Source organism: Mycteria americana, chromosome 3 (assembly GCF_035582795.1).
Source record: "Mycteria americana isolate JAX WOST 10 ecotype Jacksonville Zoo and Gardens chromosome 3, USCA_MyAme_1.0, whole genome shotgun sequence".
NCBI classification, from domain to species: Eukaryota; Metazoa; Chordata; class Aves; order Ciconiiformes; family Ciconiidae; genus Mycteria; species Mycteria americana.
Window position 1 is genome coordinate 71087787 of NC_134367.1, and position 24802 is coordinate 71112588.

At 41.8% G+C, this 24802-nt stretch overlaps 1 protein-coding gene across 2 annotated transcripts in view; it reads left to right on the forward strand.

Moving 5' to 3' along the window:
* The first annotated feature begins 1552 nt into the window (after positions 1 to 1552).
* The window catches only part of IPCEF1 (interaction protein for cytohesin exchange factors 1), a 47142-nt gene continuing 23892 nt past the window's right edge, over positions 1553 to 24802 (forward strand). For both annotated transcript variants that reach the window (XM_075498957.1, XM_075498958.1), the window contains exons 1-6: positions 1553 to 1601; positions 7372 to 7408; positions 8071 to 8240; positions 16889 to 16962; positions 18587 to 18658; positions 21636 to 21697. In XM_075498957.1, the coding sequence (XP_075355072.1) occupies positions 1578 to 1601; positions 7372 to 7408; positions 8071 to 8240; positions 16889 to 16962; positions 18587 to 18658; positions 21636 to 21697 (439 nt within the window). In that variant the 5' untranslated portion in view covers positions 1553 to 1577. The remainder of the gene's footprint in view (positions 1602 to 7371; positions 7409 to 8070; positions 8241 to 16888; positions 16963 to 18586; positions 18659 to 21635; positions 21698 to 24802) is intronic.

Below are 24802 nucleotides of genomic sequence, written 5' to 3' on the forward strand. Positions count from 1 at the left end.
GGCACAAAGCACACAGGCGGAAACGTTTCCTTGCCAGTTAACTAACACTTCTCCTCTTGCTCCTGGTACAGTGGCTGATTCAAATCTGTGCAGTTCGTATAATTACATCCCACCCTCCCCAAACCACACATGAAATGAAGAAATGACAGGAAAAAGGCCACATGTCACAATAATTACTATAATTTGGTCTGTTATTCCCTTGCTTTCTGGCTCGGTATTTGAGGCTTGATGTTAATTTGCTTGTATAACTAAAGGTGTTTCCTCTGCTTGTTTATACTAGCTATGATTTCTAAACATCCTTGAAATTATTTGCCACAACATCTCTCCTCATCATGATATTACTTCAATTTGGGCCACTTATAGAAAGTGCTGCTTTCTATTTTTGACCAGAAACAGTTGGGAGCCAGAAAAATATGTATTTGTTTGCCTTTCTATTTTTGGTTTGAAATTGCTGGAAGCCAGTAGGTGGGTTTTTATTTTCTGCTTTAAGATTTTATTTTCAAACTAAAACAAATATTATGTATGAGGAATGGCACATATCTTAAATTACTGGTTTTAGTAACAGGAAAAAGTTCTTGTTAGAAATTTTTCTGAAGTGTGGCTCTATTTCTGGAAATCCTTTCTTGTTCACTTCAACAGAGTCTTGTATCCTCTCTCATTTCACTCAATAATTCTTTCATAGGCAGAGGGGACTGCATATTTTATAGGAACTTTGCTGGCACTAAAAAGTTGGTGTGTTTTCCTTCATCTTGTACACTGTACCAATTCTTTCGTCGTCTGTCCATTCTACCAGCCAAAGGAAGATCACGTAGGGAGTTGACTATTGGTTGTGCATACGAAATGAAATCACCTGAACTGTCACCTAAATGGATAACTGCTAACTTTGTGTATCTTTGGAAAATAAACCCTAGTGTCTACTGTTGGACTGCACAGATTTCGCTCTCCAGAACGGAAAATTGCAATTCATTATAAAATATGTAGTCCAGTATGAGATCTCATCCCATTCAGGAGAGCTGGCAGATTACCTAAATAGAATTCCCAGAAAACACTGGGAAAAAACTCAGCCAAAGCAGAAATCAAAATCTTATAGAGTTCTTTCAAAGTAAAAACCAAAATGAACAAAAAAACTCCCAAACCCAAAAGACCCCCAGTTTTACTTATTTATTCTCTGTGCATTTCCTAAAAAAAAACCCCCCAAAACCAAAAACCACCCAACCCCAAAAGCCAACTCAACCAAACAAAACGCAACCCCCCAGCCACATCCATGAACTTTATTCCGTTTATTTCATAGAAAAGCTTGGAAAATTTTGAGTCAGTGTTCCTTATCACTGGTTGACTTCTAAATCAGTAAAATCAGTTCACATAACATAGAATTATCTTTGGAAAAGGTCTTTTTTTTTTTTTTTTTTTTTGAGGGGGTGGGTGGCATGGGGAGGGTAAAGTTGGCAGGTCTAAATGTATTAACACATTTTTTTACTCTACTGCCAAAACTTATGTTATATGAAAATATAATACAGAACTTAAGCAAACAAAACTTTCTCTTTTTACAGCTTTCCCATTAAGCTTGGAAACCATTCATGGAAGCTGATGGCAACGTTCTCGTAAGTATAATTGAAGTTATGTCAGAGTTACGGATCAGCTGAAGAGGTTGTATGTTGGGGCTGTGTTCTTGTAGTCATAGAAGACTGTGGACAATATAAATATCCAAACAAGATCTTGCTTATGGGCCAGGCCAAGTGGTGAGACTGCCACAGGCTGCCCAGTTCTGCTCTAACGATGAAATGAAGTCTACTGTATGGGCCTGATGCCAGGGGTGCCCTCACTTCCAAGTCGTGCCCCTCAATGGATGAGAAAGCAGTAACTTCGGATACATGAGCTTATAAAAGGATTTTCTTAGCCACACATCTGTCTAACCCTTGAGAAGCTTAAGGAAAGTATAGCTCTGTAGAAGATGAACTGTCAATCATAGGTGCCTTCTCAGACTCATGCATTGTGAGTTGAACTTCATGAGATATGAAGTCTGGTCTTCAGTATTATCCCAATGCCCCTGCTTTTGCTTGTAGAACAATTTTTTTCTTTCCCCCAAAACAGCCTCATACACCTGTTTCACCCCATTTTTTTCTCCTGGGGAGTTTGCAGGCTGCAAGCCCCTCAGTCTCTAGGCAGAAGCACCCTCTGGGGTGATCCTCGACTGTTGCTGGCAGCTCCCCAGAGGGACGCTGCCCACCTAAGTTTGGTTCCCAGAGATGATTGCTCAAGGCCACCTATTTGGAAGGGAGGCTTGGAAACATGTAGGCCCCATGCTATATATTTGCAAATCCTTGAAATTGTGCTGCTGTAACAGTCTTAGACATGGTGGTAACAGGGCAGTTTCCCCAATAGATGTGGGAGCAGCTGTCCCTGCTGGGGCAAAGGCTTCCACATAGGCTGAGCTTCATATGGCAGATGCAGCCCTCCAAGTCTCAGACTGCAGGAAGTGCCTGGGACCTCTCTCTGAGGGCAGGAGAGATGGCCCTCTGCCCTGCAGGAGGTATACCGTCTTGGAGGAGCTGTGCTGGCAAGTGGCGGAGACACGGGAGGAAGTGAGCAGGCTGCGCAGCATCAGAGAAAATGAAAGGGAGATAGATAGGGTCTTGTCTGAGACACAACAGCTTGAAGAGCTTCAGTCCCCACCTGCAATGCAGACGCAGGCAGTGTCTACCCCCACTATCAAAGCAAGCAAAACCTCTGGAGAAGGGGAAGGATGGAAGTTGATGACTTCTAGTACCAAGAGGAAGGCTCCTGCCCCCCCTAAGAACTCACAACTGCAAAGTAGGTTGGCTGCCCTCAAAACTGAAGAGGAGCCAGATGTGCCTACTAGCAAAGGACCTGGTTCATCCAAACGTAAACCATGCAAGGCTACCAGGAAGAAACGGTGAGTCATCGCAATGGGTGACTCCCTGCTGCGGGGGACAGAGGCACCCATCTGTAGGCTTGACCAACCATCTAGAGAGGTTTGATGCCTGGCAGGGGCCAGGATCCAGGATGTTGTGGAAGGACGGCCAAAGCTTGTCTAGCCCTCTGACTTCTACCCCCTACTGTTATTCCATGTGAGCACAAATGATACTGCCAGGGGAAACCAGTATATGCTGGGGGCCGCCCAGTTGGAAAGCAACTTTGCAGAAAAGGACCTGGGAGTCTTGGTGGGCATCAAGTTGAACATGAGCTAGCAACATGCCCTTGCTGCAAAGAAGGCAAATGGTATCCTTGGCTGCATTAGACAAAGTATTGCCAGCAGGTCAAGGGAGGTGATCCTTCCCCTTTATTCAGTGCTGGTGAGGCCACACCTGGAGCACTGTGTCCAGTTCTGGGCTCCTCAGTACGAGAGACATGGACATACTGGATAGAGTTCAACGAAGGGCCACAAGGGTGATTAAGTGACTGGAGATCTAATATATGAGGAAAGACTGAGTGAGCTGGGACTGTTTAGCTTGGAGAATAGGCTCAGGGGAATCTTATTAATGCATGTAAATACCTGAAGGGAGGGTGCAAAGATGATGGAGCCAAGCTCTTTTCAGTGGTGCCCAGTGGCAGGACCAGAAGCAATGGGCACAAACTGAAACACAGGAGGTTCCCTCTGAACATCAGGAAACAGTTTTTTATTGTGAGGGTGACTGAACGCTGGCACAGGTTGCACAGAGAGGCTGTGGAGTCCCCATCCTTGGAGATCTTCAAAAGCTGTCTGGACATGGTCCTGGACAACTGGCTGTAGGTGTCCTTGCTTGAGTCGGGGGGTTGGACTAGATGACCTCCAGAAGTCCCTTCCAAGCTCAGCCATACTGTGATTCTGTGGAAAAATAAGATCCCTAAACTGACAGAAGTCTCTCACTGAAGTTGTCACTTCTCTCGTACATTTTTGCTCATCGGTGGAGCCTGCCAGAAGTGGCTGTGAATAACGCTCAGTTGTACAGCTCCCTTTGCAACTGGCTCATGGGTGTATTTGCCAAGTGGGGGAGTAATGGACAGCAAGCTTGAAGCCTGCATTGTCCTGCCGGATCACTATCCAATCCTGTTCAGCCCTCGGGTCTCACTAAACTGATGAGTAAACCAAAACCTACCAAAAAAGATTAAAACCTACCCTGTATTGCCAGCCTTGCACAAAAATCATAACCCTCCTAAAGTTGCAAATAACTGTAACATTTTGCATTTATTTCAGAGCTTTCTGAGGATGATTGCTCTTGGATTTTCCCTGGTAACAAGAGCTAGAAATAGATCTGATTTTTTTTGGTTTGTTTTTCAGTTGAACCTGTGATAATGAAATAAATAATTTGCCATCAGGAAACTGAGCCTTATAGAGAAACATCCACCATTGTCAGAAGCATAGTAAAATCATGACGCTTGGTTCAGTTTCAGATTGTTCCAGTGACTATGTCTGGTAGTTACAGTACATTCGCATCTGAAACTGCTGTTACACCCCTGGTCGGTACCATCGGTTTTACTGGTAATAACTCTGCCTTCCCCAGTTTTCTCTTTGTTCTGTACTGGTGTTAATGTCTCCTATTAGGAGCGAAACTTAAAAGTATCTGTTAATCAATGTTCGCCCAGGTTCACTGAAACGAAAGACTGTTGACACTCATAAGTCAGTTTTCAGAGGAGGAAAGTTTAATTTACTGCTTGAGGAAAGGTTTGCCACTGGCGACTTGCTGATGTGTTGTATTCTCATGGAAAACTGAATCCAAATCCTGCTGGTGAGGCATTTTATGAATTTTGCGGTAGGTTGATTTAAGTATAGGTTTTCTATTGGTTTAAGATGAAAACCGTTTTACTGAAAACTGTTTGTTTATTTCATCAAATAGCTATCTGACTCCAAACACTGGTACTTTGGAGAAAGACGTTGCTTTTGTTTGTTCATAAATCAACAAAATTTGGGAAGGCAATTTGGTGAATAACACCGGATTTCATTGCTGCAGTCTGGGATTAGAGATCTCTCTTGTGCAGAGCAAACCACGTATTTTTTGTAAGATGATGCTGGGCTTCTGAACAGCACTAAAAACACTTAAAAGTTGCTGAATTCCAGGTTTAGGATTAATTTGATGAAAACTTACTTCAGCTTTCAGGAATACTGGGAAAGAAAACCAGAAATGTATCTTAATTCATGAAATCTCACTCAGCAACGATTTTATTACAGATTTATCACTGATTTTATCCAGGCAAACTAAACGCAGTGCTGGCTGGGGAAACTGCTCTTCCTTCCCCCATTAACTTCCTGACTCCTCCCACAAAATATGAAGAGATGGGGATCCATCACCCCTGTCAACTTGCAGCAGGATGCTATCATTGCTGCTGAATAATAAATGCACATTTGTGCATAATAAATGCACAATTCTTCTTGCTACCCTGAGCTCTTACTAGGTAATAATTTTCTTTCTCAGTCTGTATATAAAGCGGGCCCTAACAGATGATTTACATATGGATATTAACCCTTTCTTGACAGATGAGCCTTAGACCATGTTAGTTTGCTTTAGAACATCAATAAGGTCAGTGGAAAGATCTGCTTCTTCCTCGGTTGTTTACAGAGAGCCACATCCTGTCTCAGTATAGCTCTTCTTGTTGTAGAACTTTATGTTGGTTAAAGATGAAGTGACCCCACTGTAGTACCATGGCAAAGATGTGACGTTGCCCCACTACATAGTTTTTGTGCAAGGAGAGCTGATTCATATTTGGTTTTCTTAATATCACTTTGGGTAGCTCTGGAGGAAAGTAATTAGTGTGACTGTATGACCCATTGATTCACTGAGGCCGTATATTATTTCCACGTGCCCTAAATAGGGCATTACTTTCTTTGGAATGAAGACACAAAGGGCGGCCTGTATAGGATGGGGAAATAGCGGAGCCTCCAATAGAGCCGCTGTGTTTTCTCATTGCTTTTCCTTGTCTGTTGTCATGGAGAATAGTCTGAGAGAGAGAGAGAGGCAGTGGTAGAATTTAAAAAAAAAAAAAAAAAAAGAAAAAAGGATACATGATGATTAAGCAGGAGTCTGGGATTATTCATTCCTGGTGAAGCCTCCCACAAGTGTGTTGTTCAGGTCATCTCAAATAGGCACCAGATAAGCACAGAGCTGCGATATGCGGTTCTGCGCTCTGTGATACATGCTGCAAAGATCACTAGTTAGAGAAAGTTCTAGCTCTTGTAATTACTGGTGGCAGTGGTCTCTTCTTTACTCGCCTTTAATTCGCCTGTGAGAAGAGCCATCAAATCCTTTAAGAATAATATGAAATGGCGTTTTGTTTTCCTGAAAAGCCAGCTGGCTAGGCAGAGGGGCTGCATTAGGGATGTTCATAGCGTAGCTCTGCAGTGGAACAGGTAGCTACCGGCTTTGCATAGCAACGTTGTGGCCGAGCATATTAAATCATACATCACCTTATCCAGCATTTGTCATCCGGAGGCTTCAAAACCTTCCTAAAAATAGAAAAAGGTGAATGCTTTTGTTCCCATACTAGAGATGGAAAGGTTGAGGCAAAGAGAAGTCAAGTGCCTTGTCCACAATTGCACGACCAACCAGCCTGTCTGGGGAGAATTTACTCCAAAAGCCAGACTTTACATTTCTAATGACCTCTTTTTCAGTCTGTGGTCTTCTGTTTTAGTTTCATTTTCTATGTGTTTATGTGGGATGAAATATATAGACTACAAATGAGTAAATATAATTCAATTGTGTTATTTTTGCAGTGACTAAGACTCTCATATATGGCATGGCAAACTTCTGGCATATTTATGTTTAATGGTTTGGATAATCTGCCAGGTTTGTGTGATTTTTTTTTTTTTTTTTTTTTTTTTTAAGAAATATTATGAAACTCTTACATAGGGGGAAATACATCCTCTGCAGTAAATAAAAAAAAGAGGAGTGGAAAATCCATTTTTCTTTCTTTTTTTCAGGATTGCTTAGAATGAGCTAAAGGACAATCAGACACCTGGCATGTAGTTTTAATCTCCCCATGTTTGTAAATCCCCTCATGGAGTGTAACGAAGCACTAAAATGCTGGAGTTCTAACTTCTATTTTTTAACTTCTGAACACAGAATACAATTCAGGCAAACACGTAGCAAAGTAGAAGCTGCCTGCGGGTGTGAAACAGGAAGCACTAGTAGATAGACACATATATAATAGAGTTATGTTTGCTTTTGCTCAACTAGATATACATCAATTTTAATTAACACGTTTTATGCTTCAGCTACTAACGTCCCTTCAGCAGTGAGTGGGTTATGCGTTTCCATCCTGCATATACCACCAGCATCACCACCACGTCCTTCTCTAGCTTCCCCCTCCCCTTTCTACACAAATGTTGCAACACAATCTGAAATTTCCTCTTTTCTTTCCTTCCTGCATTTCTTACAGGTTCCCTTGCGTCAGAAGACAAAAAAGAAAAGTCAAGGTAATGAGAGATTGTTTTTTCTTTTCTCTTCTGGGTTCCTCTCTTGTTATTTTCTTAGTATGTCTTATTCTTGGGAGGGTGAGGATTTCATACTGCTACTCAGCTGGTGGAAGGCTGCTTTTTAACTCTGCTGATTCTTACACCGATTCTGAGAAAAATGACAACGGGCTGTTCCTTTGGACTAAATCCTTGTGGTATGTTAATTGAATCAAAGCCAGAAATCAGTGAGGTAGAATCGGCTGCCTGCACATACACACTAGCGGTTTTCGTGTATTGGCATAATAGTTTTCTCTAGCTGACTTAAATAGATGTATTCTTTTCAGTGCAGCTGTGTGAAGGGAAATATATGCATGCTCCTCTTAAAAGGATCAAAGGATATATTTTTAATTTACAAAAACTCGTGTATGGTTATCTTAGCATTAATTAGTGTCTGCATTATCTATAGGTTACTGTTTTGTTTCTGCACATCAAAATACCTTTCAAATGAATGTGTGTTACTGTCACAGCCATTATAAAACTGAACGACTTCTAAATATATTTTAAGATACGCTTGGATGACTCGCTGAGATTGCTAAGTAAGGTTGATATCTTTAATTGGCAGCAACATCTTTCCTGGTAATGCACTTTTAAACAATCAGAACACTGTATTTTTAATGGCACAGGGTTCTTTATAATGAGCCGACGGAGGATATCGTGTAAAGAGCTGGGGCAAGCTGATTGCCAAGGATGGCTCTACAAAAAGAAGGAAAAAGGAGCTTTCATTGGCAACAAATGGAAAAAGTTCTGGTGTGTGCTGAAGGAGTCATCGCTGTATTGGTACAGCAGTCAGCTGGTGAGTACAGCGTCCATCCAGCTCCGGGTGCCGGGCAAGCAGCATCTGCTGGAACCGAGAGAAGGGGAGCTGGGGTCACAATTTAAATGCACCCTGGAGACATACAAATGACTGGGTTTATTTCTCAGCCCTGACATTTCTTGTAATCTGGGAAGTGTCTATGTGAATGTGAAACATGCAGAAAACTATGTGTTTTCTAGTTCAGTAAGTACTTGTGAAATGTTAACTTGCTGTCTGTTCTGCCCTTTAAAGAGCTGCTCTTTGCAGGCATTGGTGGTATTTGAATTTGGGAAAGGTTTTCCTGGGTTGGGCAGTTTGCAGAGACTCGCTATCAGGACTCAAAACAGGAACACTTCTTCACTCCTAATTAGTTTAATTTTCAGAACTCTCCTGCTTCTCTCTCCATCCCCTTCCACACTGAGAGTAATCTGTTTATTTGTTTGCTTTCTTGTTTGTTTGTTTCCCCCCCTCCTTTTTTTTCTTTCTTTTTTTCCCAGTTTGCACTGGTAGGGTTGCAGGTATGAGCACTGTCAGCTGGTGATGTTTTTACTCCTGGTCTTGCTGATGTCTCAACCAGAGCATTGTAATTAAAGATTCTCATGTTCTGCTGATTTTTAACTTCCTGCTCTGATGAGTCGATGTTAAAAGTCAAATCTGCTGGAGGACACAGTGTTTTGAATTCAAGGTCCAGCTTTCTGTTCAGAAGACGAGCCTTCCTCAGGACAGCCGGTATAGATAGCATTTGTCTTCCTGCTGATCCAGCCCAAATAGCCTACACCACTTACGGTGCAAGTGGGAAATAGTCAGAGACAAACAACAGCAGGCCTTGAATTCCTGTAATCAGCTGAAGAACTAGGAATTAAAAACTGAAAAAGGGGGAGGGGGAAGACATAGCGAGAAATCCAGAGTAACCCTTTTAATGAAAGGTTATGGCTGCGTGCAAAGAAGCAGTGAGTCCTAGGGAACAGCTGGCTTTACTCCAGGCTGTTTGCTACAGCTCGGCTTGACTGTGTCTTGCCCATCCTAGGAAGATTCAGACATAATTATGTCTTCACTTTGCTCTCTTGCACTGCTACCTCTAAAACAGCTCCTATCCCGTTCAAATGATGGACTGACAGCCCAGAACTGGGGTGTGCAGAAGATTAGGAGATGCCAGCAACAACATAGGTTGAAACTGAGTAGCTTCAGTGTGGAATTGTGGATGGGCATCAGGTTTCCTAAATGCAAATGGACTGCTCTGGAAATCAGCATCTCCCAGGCCCAGCAAAGGATGAAAGATTAAAGCAACCCTTATTAATTCTTAGAACATTTTAAGAATTTAAATGCAATCTGGGATTGTTTCCACTTGTTTATTTCTGTTGCAGTAATCCCCATTAAAAATCTTGCTGTTTCATTCAAATTACAAATAAAATAGTTTAAACCATAAATTCCCCCCCCAAACCCTAAACAAAACTTTACTCATGTAAAGAGTATTTCACATTCTCCCTCCCTGTGGGTACAGCGTTGGGGTTTTTTTAACAGAATAAAAACTTTGACCTTTCTTAAATGGCATTTAAAGATGGTATTAGCTATTCTTTTTTTGGGAAAAGTGACATCAACTCTGCTGGTCTTGGGCTGTTGTTTTTTTCTGGTGTTGTGGTAGTCTGATTTAGCTTCCTTTCAAGACCAAGTCAAATACATGTCTGAGAGAAAGAGAAAGAAAGTAAAGCAATAGCAAAAGTAGATTAAAATAAAAAGAAAAGGCTTTGTTTTTCCAGTGCTTGGAATATTTCTGCTTGAAAGACATGGCCTGGAAGATATACTCATCAGTGGCATTAATACCCTGCAAACCCTTATTAGCATGGACTATTCTAAATCACTGCTTGCAGCTGTACTTATGGCCAAGCAGCGTTAAGAAAAGTGAGCTGGCTGGCTGACATGAAGTTGGGAGGAAATAAAATGAGGCAAGACTAGGCAAATTTTGCATTCTGGGAGGAGAAGGGTGGTGGGGGAGAGGACCAAAGTTGTCCAGTTCCTTTACTTGTTGTGGCCTGGCTAAATTCCTCTCCTGGGATCCAGAGAAGCCATGGTCATGCTGATCCCGGTTCTACTAGATAGCATTTGCCATTTGGGTGAACTCATCCTTTTGTTTCCTGCCTGCTCTCCTGCTGTCACTGATGACCCAAAATGAACAAGGCTGAAAACTGGTGGCAGCCTCATTCCAGTTTATTTCATATACTCTAAAGAGATCATATGGCTTCAAAACACTCTTGGCTTATGTCAGCCCTGACTTCTCACCTATCACAGTTCTTCTTGTAAACACGCTAGCTGATAGCACATCTTTACTTTCAACTTCTGCTGACTTTTGCACACTATTTTGCATTAAAAACCTGAGGTTTCTCTGGACAACTTAAAGTGCAACCTCTGCATGATTGTAGATTCAGGCAACATCTGCAGAATGGCAGTAAGTAGGGGTTGTGGGAAGGAGGGGAGGTGTCCTTTGCTAAGATCTGCTTACTTCAATTGATGAGACCAGAGCCATGCTCAGAGTCCTATCTGAGATGAACTAGACCCGTTGCGTTTTCACAGATATTTTCACCTCTAGATTGATGAAGCAGAAATAGCAGTGACATATTCACTGGCTTGCTTGATATTTCTTTCTACTTCTGTATCTGGCCTGGCTTTAATACTGCCTGCACTTCCACTGCCTTCAGTGGAGTTAATCCTCGGCCCCAACAGGCCATCCAAGATGACAATCTTAAGTTCACAGTTGTGTTGAGAGAGGAGTCCTGCTCCTCAGGCGCCCGAGGCTTCCCATGACAGGCCCTCTTCAAGGCTGAAGCGAGAGGTGGTGGTGGAGGAGCGGGGCTGAGGTGGAAGGAACCGCGGCACGCTGGCTGCCTGTAGCTCTGCCTGACCAGTTGTGTTCTTGTGAGTAACGAGCGTGTTTTGTTCACGGCTGTTTGGAAACCACAGTCAACCAGACACCGGCAACTGTAGCATAGCAACAGGGTCCTGGACCTAACCTTTTTTCTAATGGAGATGGAGAAAATAAGGAGTGGGTGGAATTTGTACGGGAATGTGTGGTGTCCCGGATTTGGGTAGGTAACCTCAGCTGACATCATGTTCTCGGTGAAGTCTGTCTTCAGGCGCCTCCAAAGCTCTGGATGTTTCTGTTGCTCTGATTTAATTTGCCTTGAAGCCACTCTGGTTCTGGGCCTTGCACGAGGCAGATTGGGGGAGATACAGGACACTTGTGGTGACATTTGCAGACAGTAGCTCCTTCAATTTAACATAAAATGCACAGCTCAAAAGAGAAAAAATAATAAAATGCTGAGAAGGGTCAGCAACAGCAGATCAGACACTCCGAGTGTCAAGCTTCTCCTTCACTGAAAGCAAACCAGAGCACACAAGCAAATCCAAATTAGCTTTCGACCACTAGCTGAGGTACTGGGAGTGGTGAAATTAGGGCCCCGGTGGTCTCAGCAGGCTTGGGTAGACTGCCCTGAAACCTCTTCCCACGTACACTTGCTCTTTCTATAAAACTTGGGTACCACATGAGGCAGGTAAACTTTTGTTTGCAGCATGGACGCACCCCCATCCTGGGGAGGGGAAGCTGTTTGGACTAGGCAGGAACACGGAAGGGTTGGTTTTGCAACAGAATCACAGAAAATGTCAGACAATGAATGTGAGCAGCCACACTTTCTGGGTGCATTCAGGAGCATGAGGCTCCTTGGACAACTGCTCTTCGTTAGTGTTTGGTTCCCTCTCTCGAGTACTGTTCTCTGTAGGCAGCTGCCTTGAAGACAAGTGTTTAAGGAGGACAGCGTGTCATCCTGCCTGCCCCTTTAGCAGTTACAGTTCTCATACTGAAACCCTGGAGGGAATCAGTGCTCCTGCATACAAAGAGGGGTAGAGGGGGAAGACTGTCACATGTAATCCCCGGCTCCTGGCTCCTTGTGCTTGTTGAGGCTATGTTGGATAGTGTTGACTGGAAAGGGACAGAGGACTAAACACCTCTGTCTTGTGGGCCTTTAGGATAGCTCGGCTGGTTTTCCAAGTAGAGCTGAAATACAGTTTTGCAGGATGTGTTAATGATGGTTGTCATGGGGATTCAGCTGAAAAGAAAAGTAAATATAAAATCAAAGGGTTGCAGGCTGTGATCTACTGTCACTATTTATCTTTGGGGTTTTTTTCCCTGTTCACTGCATTTAAATTGGTCCTCACTCCAACAGCTTTGCCAGGAGCTGTATAATTACAGTCTTTTAAAACAGAAACCTTTCACCTTTGAGTTATAGTTGCTGCTTACATGAATGATAAAAAGTCACTGATGTCAGTTGATTGTGCTGAGGGCTTTGGGGACCTCTGGTCCAATATGTTACACAAATTTTTCACAGTTCTATAGGTTGCCTCACTGGTGTACTTGGCAGAGAGAAAAAAGACTAAAAAGGCTTGAGGACTGAACTGCTCCCGGGTCTTCTGGGGGCAGTGCTGAAACACTGTGATGAAGCCATCAGGAGTACCCTGAATTGCAGATTGGAGCTGTTCCACAATAACTAGATATTTTTGCTTTACAGCACTATTTTTTAAAAATCTTTCTGCACCATTATGTTCACTTCAAATCTTGAAAAAAAGACTATTAAATGATTTACTAATTCTCCTAAAGCCACAAAATTTAGACAATGTATTGAGGCAAGCTAAAAAAGACATTAGCCTCTTTCATTGGATTCATGCATTACGTTTCATAAATATGTTTGAAATTTTTTTTGAGTGAAAAGTGTTTTCTGTGAAAAAGTGGTTACTTCCTTTTTTGCCTCAAGCATTTGCAGAGACTGTTATTATTGAAATGATTTTCCTACAATTGGGCATAGCAAAAAGTGCAGACTTGTATGTTAGGCTAACCTGCATAAAAACCACAAGAGATAACAGCTTATTCTTTTAAACATCCTGATTAAATAGGAAACAGGTCAAGGTTCTTTTAATCTGAGTTTTTTTAGGGCTATTTTACAGCATTGCAATAAAATCTCGAGGAAAGTTGAGTGAAACGTGTGTGTTAAATAATACCATGCTTAAAGTCACATTAAAGATAACATTTTGCAGAAAAGAAAACATTTAGAACTTCTATACACTTTTAATGTTTTAAAATGTCATTTTTATCCCAAGAATGGCTGAAAAGATGACTTCCACATGTTCTGTTCCTGATGTTTATTTGGAATTCTATTTGCTGACTGTAATAATGGTCATAAGGTTTTACTGGTATGTTTTGTTTTCCTTTTTTTCCTCCTTTTTCTGATCATTATGGAACTACATACCCATCAAACCCCTGTTTTCTGTTACATAGATGGCACATCTGAGATGTGTACCATTTAAAAAAAAAAAAAAAGGAGATGTGGTTCCTAAAATTCACACCATTATCCTCCTTCCTTTCACTCATACATAAAATGAAATGTTAACCTTTTCTTATAAATGAGCAAATGTGAAATCACTGACAGAATTCATATAAAACCTGACTGCATTGAACATAATCTATTACCAACTGGAACATGTCAAATACTGCATAAGAAGTCTGGAGATTTCTCTGTTGTAAAACTGGTAAATGTAAATTACTGAAATTAAAGCCTACAGACCTATTTCCATTAGCAATTTAGAGAGTATTCCTCTAATTTAGATGCTCGTTGGATATGTCAGTGGTTCAAGTCCAAGTTCTATCTCTGCATGGGTGGAAGCACTCCAGGTGAGTGTCCCCACGCTGGCTTACCAGATCCTGATAATTCAGTAGCCCAATACAAAATCTGAAATGATCAAATATTTGTATAAAGTAAAACTGAATTGACAGCAGAGACAGTGACGTATCTAATAGCATTGCATGGACTTAATCTTCTCATGAATGTCTGTGCAGCACCCTAAGCAATTTATAGGATGCAGTCTAGACCAATGGCTACTGCACCAAACTGGCTGAGCTGTGATTGCAGTCGTAACCTGTAGGGCCAAAAACCGCCCCAAACCCTAGTCACTCACTCACCCACCTGATGGTTTACCTAGCTCAGGCCATGGATTTATTGGTGTGTGGGTGAGAAGGTACCTGGGTATATTTCTTTTTACAGGGTTTTAATTTTTTTCTTTTTTTTAAACTGGGCTAATTGATTGATGCTGCAGAGAAATAACTGGCATTGTATACGTTTCTCATCCAGCAACGTATGTAATAATGGCTTTGATACCCCATGAACTGCTTTTTTGAGGTTGGTCTCCGGTGTTCTTAGACTGGTCTTGGGAACCAAACAGGAATTTCAGTGTTCTTGCTGCACCTGTTCTAGTAAGTGACCACTCTTTTTTGTACAGAAATTCAGGATAGTATATTCCCTGTCTTTAGTGCAATGCAGTCCATTAATAGATCTCCTCCTTTACTCACCCCTACTCATTTGCTCATCCCTATATACTTAGTGTACTATGGATCTGGGATGGAAATACTAGCTCAAGGTCTAACTGACTGAACTATACATTTAAAAAAACCTTTATAAAAATTTTGTTACTTTTTTTCTTTAGTTAATTGTTATTTTGTCTCAATGAGTTTAGTCTCACTAAATTCCAGCCTGTGGAATGGAAACAAAAGCTCCCCAAGCCAGGGTCTAAACAAGTTTGACAGCTACAAATTTAATCAGAGAAAGTTAAAACCCCACAACCACAAATAAGCACATTTATGTACAAATGAAGCCACATTGCAAAATCAAGGGTTTTTTCAGCCCAGATGCTAATGAATATAATTTTTTCTTCTGTACTGAAATAAAATAACAATAAAAAACCCTTCTACCACTTTTTTTTTTTTTTTTTTTTTTTGGTCCTGGAGCAAGCAAAACCATTTACTGGTGAAGATGCAAAATGTAAACCTCTCATATGAATATTTAATACCTGTAAACTGCAGGAATGATGGTTATGCCATGATTTATTGTACACCAAAGAACAGATATGCAGAGGTGCGGGGAAGCCACCCACTGAAAAATGCATTCTGTATCCATATTTCAGTTCTCAGAGATTCATGCTTCCAAGCATTAAAGCTCAAAGACTTGTCTCGATGAACATCTTTTTATAGTCTCTTCATATTCATGCATAATGTGACTTGAGATGCTGTCAGTTATCTTCATTTATCCTCTGTCTTTGTAATTGTGTATATTTTACCTGCTTTAACTCAGTGTACGTTTTCAGAATTTTAATGTGCCCAGGAATAAGGGCTGGGAGCAGCAAAAAAGTGATTCAGGAATGAACGCTTTCTGTATTTTGGAAAGTACAGTTTTTTCTGACATTATGTGCTACAGACTTTTGTCTACATTATTGCTCCTCTTAGGAGCAGTCCTAGTCTTCTTGCGGCTGATCAGGTGAATGTAGATAGATGTACTAAAGGAAGACGTTTCAGCTGCAGGCAGCAAGAACAGGGATTTGAGGCTAACTGGTAACTTCAGTTTTGCTGGAGCCACTCTCTGACACAGAGTACAGCTGACCCAGAACAGAGATGCCAATGCTCAGTAAACCCTCTCCCATCCAGAAAAGGGTGACTGCATGTAAACAGTGTACTGTAAATGTCTGCCTGGCTTTTGCTACCTCCTGTACCATGCCTGCAAATTTCTGGGGGGAGTGATAGGTGGGTGGCCAAAGCCACTTGAGGCTGGTTTGCAGTGTTTAACAACAGAGCTAAGTTGCATGGGACCATCCCTTTGCACCGTTTCACCTCCTGGCGTGGGAGCAGCCCGAATTGCCTCTGCCTTGCTCATGTACAGGCGTATATAGGTTACCCTACAAAACGGTCCATGTTACAGTTACCCAGGGGAGACCCTCCTCCATCTCTGCCTGGGATCATTTTGGGTCACGTTTGAATTCCCATCGCTATAGACACGTAATTTTCAAATATACATAGATCATTGTATATGATGCTGTTACGCATCTGTGTAACGCACATGCATGCTGTATAATGGAACCTTTGAGATTGTATGTAACATCCAGACCTGAATGGATAATATAACCCTTATTCGTTCTCTCTTGTGTCATCCACCTCTTTTGAGAGTTTTTAGAGCTGAGGTTGAGTAGTTTCATTTTCTGTGGTCTATGCACAAAGCGTGTCTGGTCTCTTTGTCAAAAGAAGTTGCGTGATCACTGATGGCTGCAAAGGAATCAGGTTCCTCCACCTTCCTGCTGTTTTTAGTCCTGGTTGATCCAAACCTAAATTTTGCCCTTGACAATTTCAGACTCTGGACTAGGCTTATGACTTACTCGTGAATCTTAGGTAAGGGTGCTCTGACAGAAATGCTGTCGGTGAGGAGGGAATGTACCTCAGCACTGTTGTAGGAGTTGAGGATCCTTCCTCTTTCAGGCGCTTTGATGTTTGGAAGCATACAACAAATCCTATGCTCACACTCTGCCACTTGCAGACAGGAGTGGTGGCTTTCTAGCATCCAGGACTTGCACAAAGAGTAGCTGGTGTAGGAATATTTCTTGTTCCCAAATATCAGCCAAAACATTGGGTGTTAATCTGTCCCCGTGGTGACAAGCATATAGTTTCACACTATAAAAAAGCTGTCAAAAACAAGTACTTGCATGTTAAATATCATTGAGCATTGGAGTCTGGTAGTTTACCAAATGGTTGATGTGGTGATTTTTAATTTTTTTTTTTTTTATTGCAGGCCGAAAAAGCAGAAGGATTCATCAGACTTCCAGATTTCAGTGTGGACCGAGCAATTGAATGCAAAAAAAAGCAGTAAGTTTATCTCTTGCCCCTAGTTTTGCATGATTTTTACAACGTTGCAAGGAATTGAATCTCAGTAGTGTCTGACAATGAAGCTGTGGGTAGCTCTTCTGTGTTGTATAAATAATGAGATATTAATTCAGCTACTGAAAGAAAACCATATTGCAAAAATATTTTTGAAAATTCTCTGCCAGATGTGCTCTGTTAAAACTACAAATAAAAAAGTAGATCAGTATGCCAAATGCTTCTTTTTTTTCTTCTCTTTGTTCACTGACTATGAGTAAGTTGTATTCTATCTTAGATACCTTCTCTTAGGCGGGGAGGTCAACAGTGGTGCAAGTAATGCTGCTTCCCTCCGGGTTGGGATTATTCTTTAGGCTGCTGTGGTGCAACTTTGTTTAGCAGGGTACAAATTTCAAAATATTCTCTCCAAACTCCATATGCAGCACTGACTTCCAGCTGCTTCTGAGTACACTTCGAAGGTTTGGAGGGGTGTTGCTCCTGTTCAAAGTTATAAAGCTCAGCATGGTTTTTATTCTGTCCCTCAAGAGAAAGCCTTTGTTCTTCTGTGCGGGTCTCACGCTGACATTAGCTGTAGGTGTTCTTGAGACTAACTGTGAGCTCGACTCCTCCAAAGAAAGGGGACAGCTATTTTGAATATGGGGAGCTCCATTTTGTTTTCTCAGTGGAAAGCTTGAGTCACATAGTACAGGACCATGAGAAAATGTTGCCCTTCACTTCTGCAGCTGTTGGCTGTCAGTGACTGGGAGGAAAACACGTGCTCATCACTTATTTGGGATGTGGTAAGTTAGGAGAACTGTGAGGAGTGACCAGGGCTGCTGGGGCCCAGTCAAATCCTGTGTGCTTCCACAGGACAGAGGCAGTCACCTAATGACGAACAAAAGAGGGGAGCCACACAGCCTCAGGATCGGAGGGTATGTGTTAGGAAAAAAAACCCTCTGAAAAGTCTTACGGATGGCTATTCAACTAAAGCGTAGTCTGGGGCTGAGACCAACAGGTAACTATTGGCATGCCAAGGGACTACCTCCATTTTCTTTGTTTCAAACCTGCCGCCTAGTTGCCTCTTTGGTACCTCCTAAAACTTGTCTTGGAAAAGACAGTGAAGAGTCAGTGCCTATTCACCCGCTGCGTGCCACTCGTGACTTTATTGTATTATATCTCCCTTCTCTCAACCATCGGTTTTCTATGCTGTGGGGTCTAAGCCTGATTAATCACTCACGGAAGCTGTTCCATACCTTGGGTCACCCCTGGTGCTTTCTCTGAACCTTTCCAGGTTTACTGTGCTTTTCTGAGCTGGGGGAAGCAAAGCTGCACACAGTATTCGAGATGTGGGCACACAACTGAATTATGTAATGGCATAATGAAGGTCTTTTTGTTTTATTCTTCATTCCTTCCTCTTTAGTTCCTGTAGTTTATACCCTCTGAATAATATGTGGCCTAGCAAATGAGCTAAAATAGACTGAAGTTTTAAGGCAAGAGCTATATGGATGGATAAGCTGATCTGGATTAATATAGTGGAGTGAATAAATATTTTAAATAATTCATTCAGCTATTTTTTTCTTTTCTTATATAAACTAGTTTTTTTCACATCTCTCCTATTTTTCTTTTCTTAAAGTGCTATTAAGATCAGCCACCCACAGATCAAGACATTTTATTTTGCGGCAGAAAATGTTCTGGAAATGAACACGTAAGTAGGACGACTGGCCATGCTTCATCCTGTCTCATGGCCGAGAACACCCTTTGAAAGTTCATTCTCTCACTGTCAAGTGGTTGTTGACAAAGTTATTCGGAGAATTACTGAGTCTGTTTTGTTTCCTGGTCATTGTATAGAAGTAAAATACTGCTATTTGTTCACTAATGACAGTTGAAATCAGAATCGCATTATTAGCCTGATTTTGATACTAATCTTCCCGACATTTGCTGGTATAAATCCCTTTCCGTTAGAGAGGTGCAAAGATTTGATAACAAGTTCATCACCTTGGGAGAAGTGAGGGAAGAAAGGAAAGAGAAGGAAAAGCTTAATATAGTTTTGTCCCAGAAGTGATCTAGGACTAGAAGATAATATTGTCTGCTTTCAGAGTAGCATGTCAGTTAACAAGGAGGGTTAAAAGTATAGAAAGGGCTGTTTCTTTAATGTAAGTAAGCATTTATTTAACCGCCAAACTATGTTGCAGTAATGTAATCCTCATGACAGATCAGAAATTTTCTTTCCACAAATGTCTGTAAGAACAATAATTCATTCATGCACCTTTTAATGCAAGAAGTAAAAATGGGTATGAAACTGCCATTTTAGAAACCACTGGGCTATCAGAAATAGATATTACTTGCTATTGATCCAGTTTTGGCTGATTTAGGTACATCTCGTATCTTATTTGTCTTTTTTACTTCCAGTTGCAGTCTGTTCACAATGCTATTGCATTAAATGGCCAAATACCAGATACAAAGCAGTACAACTTAAATGGCAAGAAAGCTCCTATGAAAGTCAGGTCAGGATTTTAATCATGGGTCTGCCGGTGACCTTTGCGAGCTTCTTCACAGGGCATTGACTGTTCTTTCCCTCCATAAACAGGAGACCTCATACATATTTATCAGAACAGAAAAGTATAGAGGTTGAGAGAACGTGTGTGACCTTCCGAAAGGGCTATAGATACAGAAATGTACGATACTACAGTAGTGTATGTACATATATATTCATAAATCTGTACTCTATAGATGCATACAAGTAGGTACAGATGGAAAGAACGTGTTGCCCTTTGCAACTTGGAGCAGCACAGAGCATACTGGTGGGGAGACAACCATCCATTTCTGCATCGCTGCGTTTCCTACAGAGCTCCTGAACAGAGTGAGAATTTCTTGAGGCAGATGGGCTGAGGATGACTGAGAATGAGGGACTGTTGGACAGGAATATTTCTGCAGAGAGAGTAACCCTGCTTGAGAGAGAAGAGAGGGAAGGATGTAGGGAGAAGGAAAAGGAAAATTAGAGCTAATGGAGGATGTTGGCGAGTGCTAACTTGGTGAGTTTGGAGCCCAGCTGGAAATTCTCAGTGTCTTAATGACACTTTTGAAATGTTTAGTCTCATGTGAGTGAGTGATTGAAATCTATGCAGGTGTCCCAGCTCTTATGCCCCCAGAATGATTTTCTTCAAATTCCACTTCTCGAGTAAATTTCATTTTGGCTTAAAGCTAGGTAGCCTAGCGTTAGAGCAGCTTGCACTATACTGCACTAATACTAATTCCTCACTGTTGTAACTGATCATGTTTTCCTTGGCAAAGTATAAAATACATGCATTTAATACATAAAGTACATGCATACTCACGCATATGTCAAAACAGACTAAAAGACATCTGTTCTCTTGGCTGCAGTCCCACAAATACATATGCATGTGAATGGTTCCACTGAACTCACTGGGGCATTTGCGTGTGTCGAGTTACTGGTGTGCCTAAATGTTCGACAGATCATGACCTTTCGTAACTCGTCATGCATATATGTCTATGAAATCAGCAGTGGATTTATTAATACAGTCATTTGCTTCATTAATTTAGCATGTATTTGCCATTGTCATGCACACATGAAAAGTAAACGCGTGCTGGCTAGCTGCATGCACTTACCTGGCCTGTTTCACATGGTTACTAGTGATCTGTCTCACCTTGTGGTTAATGAAGTCCTGTATTTTTTAGCAAATCTTTTCTTTTGTTTAGATTTTTTTATTTAAAAAATCATTCTGTTATGATTAGCTGTTAGAAGAAAGTCAGTAATCCACTCTTACAGAACTGACAGTTTTCTCGAACTATGTGGCTCTATTGTTCATACTACAGTTTAAAAATCCAGTTATTTCGACATTGATCTTACTAGCACATTTCCCATTGCTTCAGTAGAATCAAGATCAGACATGATGTTTTTTCAGAGTTATGAATCTTAATTCCTGCCCTTCATACATTCCCTATTTAGGCCTTGAGTTTTAATCCGAAAGGCTTGAGATTTTTTAGTGGTTAGTTTCTTAAAACCTGGATAGATCCGAAGGACCCACAGGCAAACACAATATACAAAAAGTATATCCAGGGATTGTTTCTAGCACTAGAAAAAAGCAGCCACCTAAGAAGAGAAATGAAAAAACCCTGTTAATAGCTTAAGGCAACACAGGAAGTGAAACTTACTAAAAACAAAAGTACATAGGGAGTTAAAGAAAGCAGTATATAATGGTCAGAAAGTACAGTTTTAAATGGCTTAGATTCTTAGACTGTGCTACAATGGCTTTGATCAGGGCAGCTGACATCATCTTCTATGGCTCCTGTGCCTCTTGCTTCATCCCAGGTGAAAGATGACACTTCAACAGCAGGACTAAGCCACTGACATTGTGTTATAGCACACATACTTTTCCTTTAGCTTCCATGAATGTAACTCCTTTGTCATCAGTAGTGCTTTTGTCAGGATCAGGGAAAGATGTCCCAGGCAACTAGTCCTGCTCACCACAGGGAATATTAGTATTCAGGTAACTGGTGCCTTTCTAGAGGATGCTCTAAGAAATAGAAGGAAAGTTTGACATTTAGTCTTCAGGTTAATGGAAACAAATGTAGGAACGTAGAACACATCTGAAAGGGGCAAAACTCTGTCCGAACAGCATGCAAGTATCCCTAACTCTATATTCCCTCTGTTTTAAACACAGGTGGCTAAGTAAGCTGGGGATGGCTGTAGACCCTCAGGCATCCAACGGGAAGAATGAGGAAGGTATGCTCCTGATGGTGGTTTCAGTGTGTAACGACATCATGTTCTTCATAGCTTTGGCTTGGCCAAATATTTGTCAGCTCTTTTCTTTCTTTTAAATTGTCAACTTGGATCCATCTGCCAACTGAGGTCAGAGAAACCACACTGACACAGCACAGAGTAAGCACAGAAAAAGAAACAATGGTGAGAAACAGTGGCACTGAGAGACACTCAGTCATCCGGTGAGAGGTGTGTAACTACTTTCTGGCAGTTTGCTGGCTTGCTAAGCCTACCAAGTGCGAAGGGAAACAGCTGTGCTACTCTGGGTTTGGAGTTGGTAAGGTATATTACAGGAGTTGTGCTACGGTCCAGGAGCTTGCTAGCTTGGGAATGTCTTGTGCAAGGTAGACCTGTCCCTACTGTCTCCTCTATTTCTGGGGGTTTCAACAGCAGCAATGTCTGGTCGGGTAGGGATGCTAGTGGTGTACTGAAGCCTACAATTTCCTTCAGAGCCAAGCCCAAGAATTAATTGTGGAATGAGTAATTTTAAAAGTCCTCTAGCAATTTATTTATTGTCTTAATTTGCACACTGACCTAACAGAACTTTTTGGTGGGAGGATACCTGCACTCGAATCACAAATCTGGGCAGAGGACAAAGCAAGTCACCTGCCAGAGTGCTTGGAAAAGCTGCTGGTGAGGACACGTGCTGGGAGCTGGTTTAGAATGAGAAGCGCTGTGGGTAGTATTATGTTAGCAAACCAGGGATGGACTCTGACCTGAGGAATATGTATCTTCTTCTGGGCTTTTGACCCTTCATTTTTAGTATTGGTATCCAGTGCCTTTTTTAGAACTGCTCAGGTTGTGAAGGAGCAGGCATTATGAAGAAGAAACTGTTTTTTGTAGTAGTATGAACACTTAGGTGACGCAGCCCATTTTGTCTAAGCACTGAAATGCTCCTCCCTGCATCCCTTCTTCTGTTTCCCAGAATAAGGTCGTGGTTTATGACCAGGCTTTGGACGTGTAATGCCATTATTGATTAGTCTGATCTGGCTCTGTTTATACTCTGGCTCCATTAAAAACAGCTTTAGGCTGGTAAACACAGATACCACTGAGTTCTGGAGATTCAGCACGTCTCATCAATTTTTGTTTTCAGTTCATGGTTCCTCTTTACTTCTTGTCAGGAAACTTGTTCATTCTCATACCCCTAAATTCCTGCAAAATGCCTGTGTCCTCTTTGAACCCAATTTTGTAGCAAAACAGCCTGAGATAATTAGGATAAAGGGCTATGTTGAGTACTAGGCTGCGTAGCAAGTACCACATGGTAATTGTAGTAGGGGAAGAAGTGTCCCAACATGTTGTCCCTGTTTTCACAAAGGAGGAGTTTGATGGAAGATGAGGATGGTCAAAATTCTATACATGAAAACAAATCATTTTTTTTTAAAGCCTCAAAAAAAGTAGTATTAGTTGTGTTGGCTGAGGCGAGAGTTACAAAACAATTCAAAATGAGACAGCCTGCTAATCTTAATTAAAAAAAAAAAGACAGAAAGCTACAAAATAATCCACTCAATAACCTCTGCAACAAGTTATCTAATTACCCTGCAATAAACATAACATAGCCAAGATTTCTTCAGCTTTTGAAGCTGGTGGCCTGTCTCCCCTTCAGGAAAAGGCACTCTGATTCTGGTGTCAAACACCTCCTCATCTTTCCACACGTGTTTTGTCACAGGTGCTCCAGCAGGTGCCTTGAGCGTGGGTTCAGCACCCCACCGATGTGCCTGGGTGGACGTGCCCTTGCAGAGGCATTACTGTGTTTCAGAAAAACGCTGTCATTACCCACAGTCACTTCTGTTCCTGCTGACCTGGTTCTCCCCTCTGTATCACACACCATAACTCTTCAGGAGGGTCTTGGCTCTTGTATGCCAGTTCTTGTGTATTCATGTACTTTCTATGCATTTTTAACCCCCCCCCCCCGCCCCCACCCCAGTTGCCTATTTAGAGTATCAGAAACAGCTGTTGGTTCTTTTTCAGTTCTTCTGTGTGCCTAAAAGGGGAGCTGTAGAAACAATAAGCTCTTTACTAAGAGTTATTCAAGAAGGCATTAGTACAGCCTTAGAATTTGATATAGGCCTTATTGCAGGCAGTCTCAGTCCTTTATGCTAAGATGTGCCAGCACATATTTCCAGTAAACAGAACAGCAGCTATGCTATTAAAAAACCCTATAGTTCTGGAAACAGTATGGGGAGAAAAAGTAATGAATCTCTTTTAAGTTTCACTTTGTTAACATCTTGGAAACCTCTCTCTTGCGTGTAAAATTCTTCTCTCTTAAAACTTTGTTCCCCTCACACTGTGCTTATTAAACCCCCCAAATGACATGCACAAAAAGAAAGTGTGCGGGTATTAATTTAGTTAAAAGACAAGATAATTACAGGTGATTTCCCAGAGACCGTGCTAACACACTGCTTTCTAGCGGTGTGAACCCATGAAGTCCAGCTCTTACAAAGTACTCCCCGAACATAAACAACCCTTGCCCACTTGGGGAGAGAGCGGGAGGGTTGATTCCACCCGAGAGCCCCAGCTACCCTTGGACAGCACAAGCTGCTGCGTGCAGCTGGCGGAGGGAGAGGCAGTGCCGAGTGCCGGCTCCCGTGGAGACCACAGCAGCAGCCTCTGCTTTTGTGGCGCTCGGCGCTCACTCATGGTGTCCTCATTAAGCTCCGACCATGTCTTTGCAAGCTTTCATGTCCCCAGCTCAGTTGGGTGGGGGTGAACGCTGTCACCCTTCACACATGGTGCAGGGCAGGATGCAAGCACTTGCTCCTATAAAGACTGGATGTGAAAGGCTGATGCGTGCTGGGAGATTTAGCAGAGGGAAGTGATCTTGCCCAGTGGTTACAGCCAGGCCCTGAGAATAGGAACCAGCAACTTACTGCCTCCCCTTTTCTGTGTCTCATTTTATCAATGATTATCACTTCATTTAATCCACTTTTTAAAAGCACCTGAGAAAATGCTTTCATCGCTACACAGGTAGTTGAAAGAAATAACAACGAGACTGCCTCTCTGCCACATGTCAAGAGATACTGAGGCTCTATGAGCTTGCTTTTTATTTTTAAAGAAAGATAAGTTGGGTGT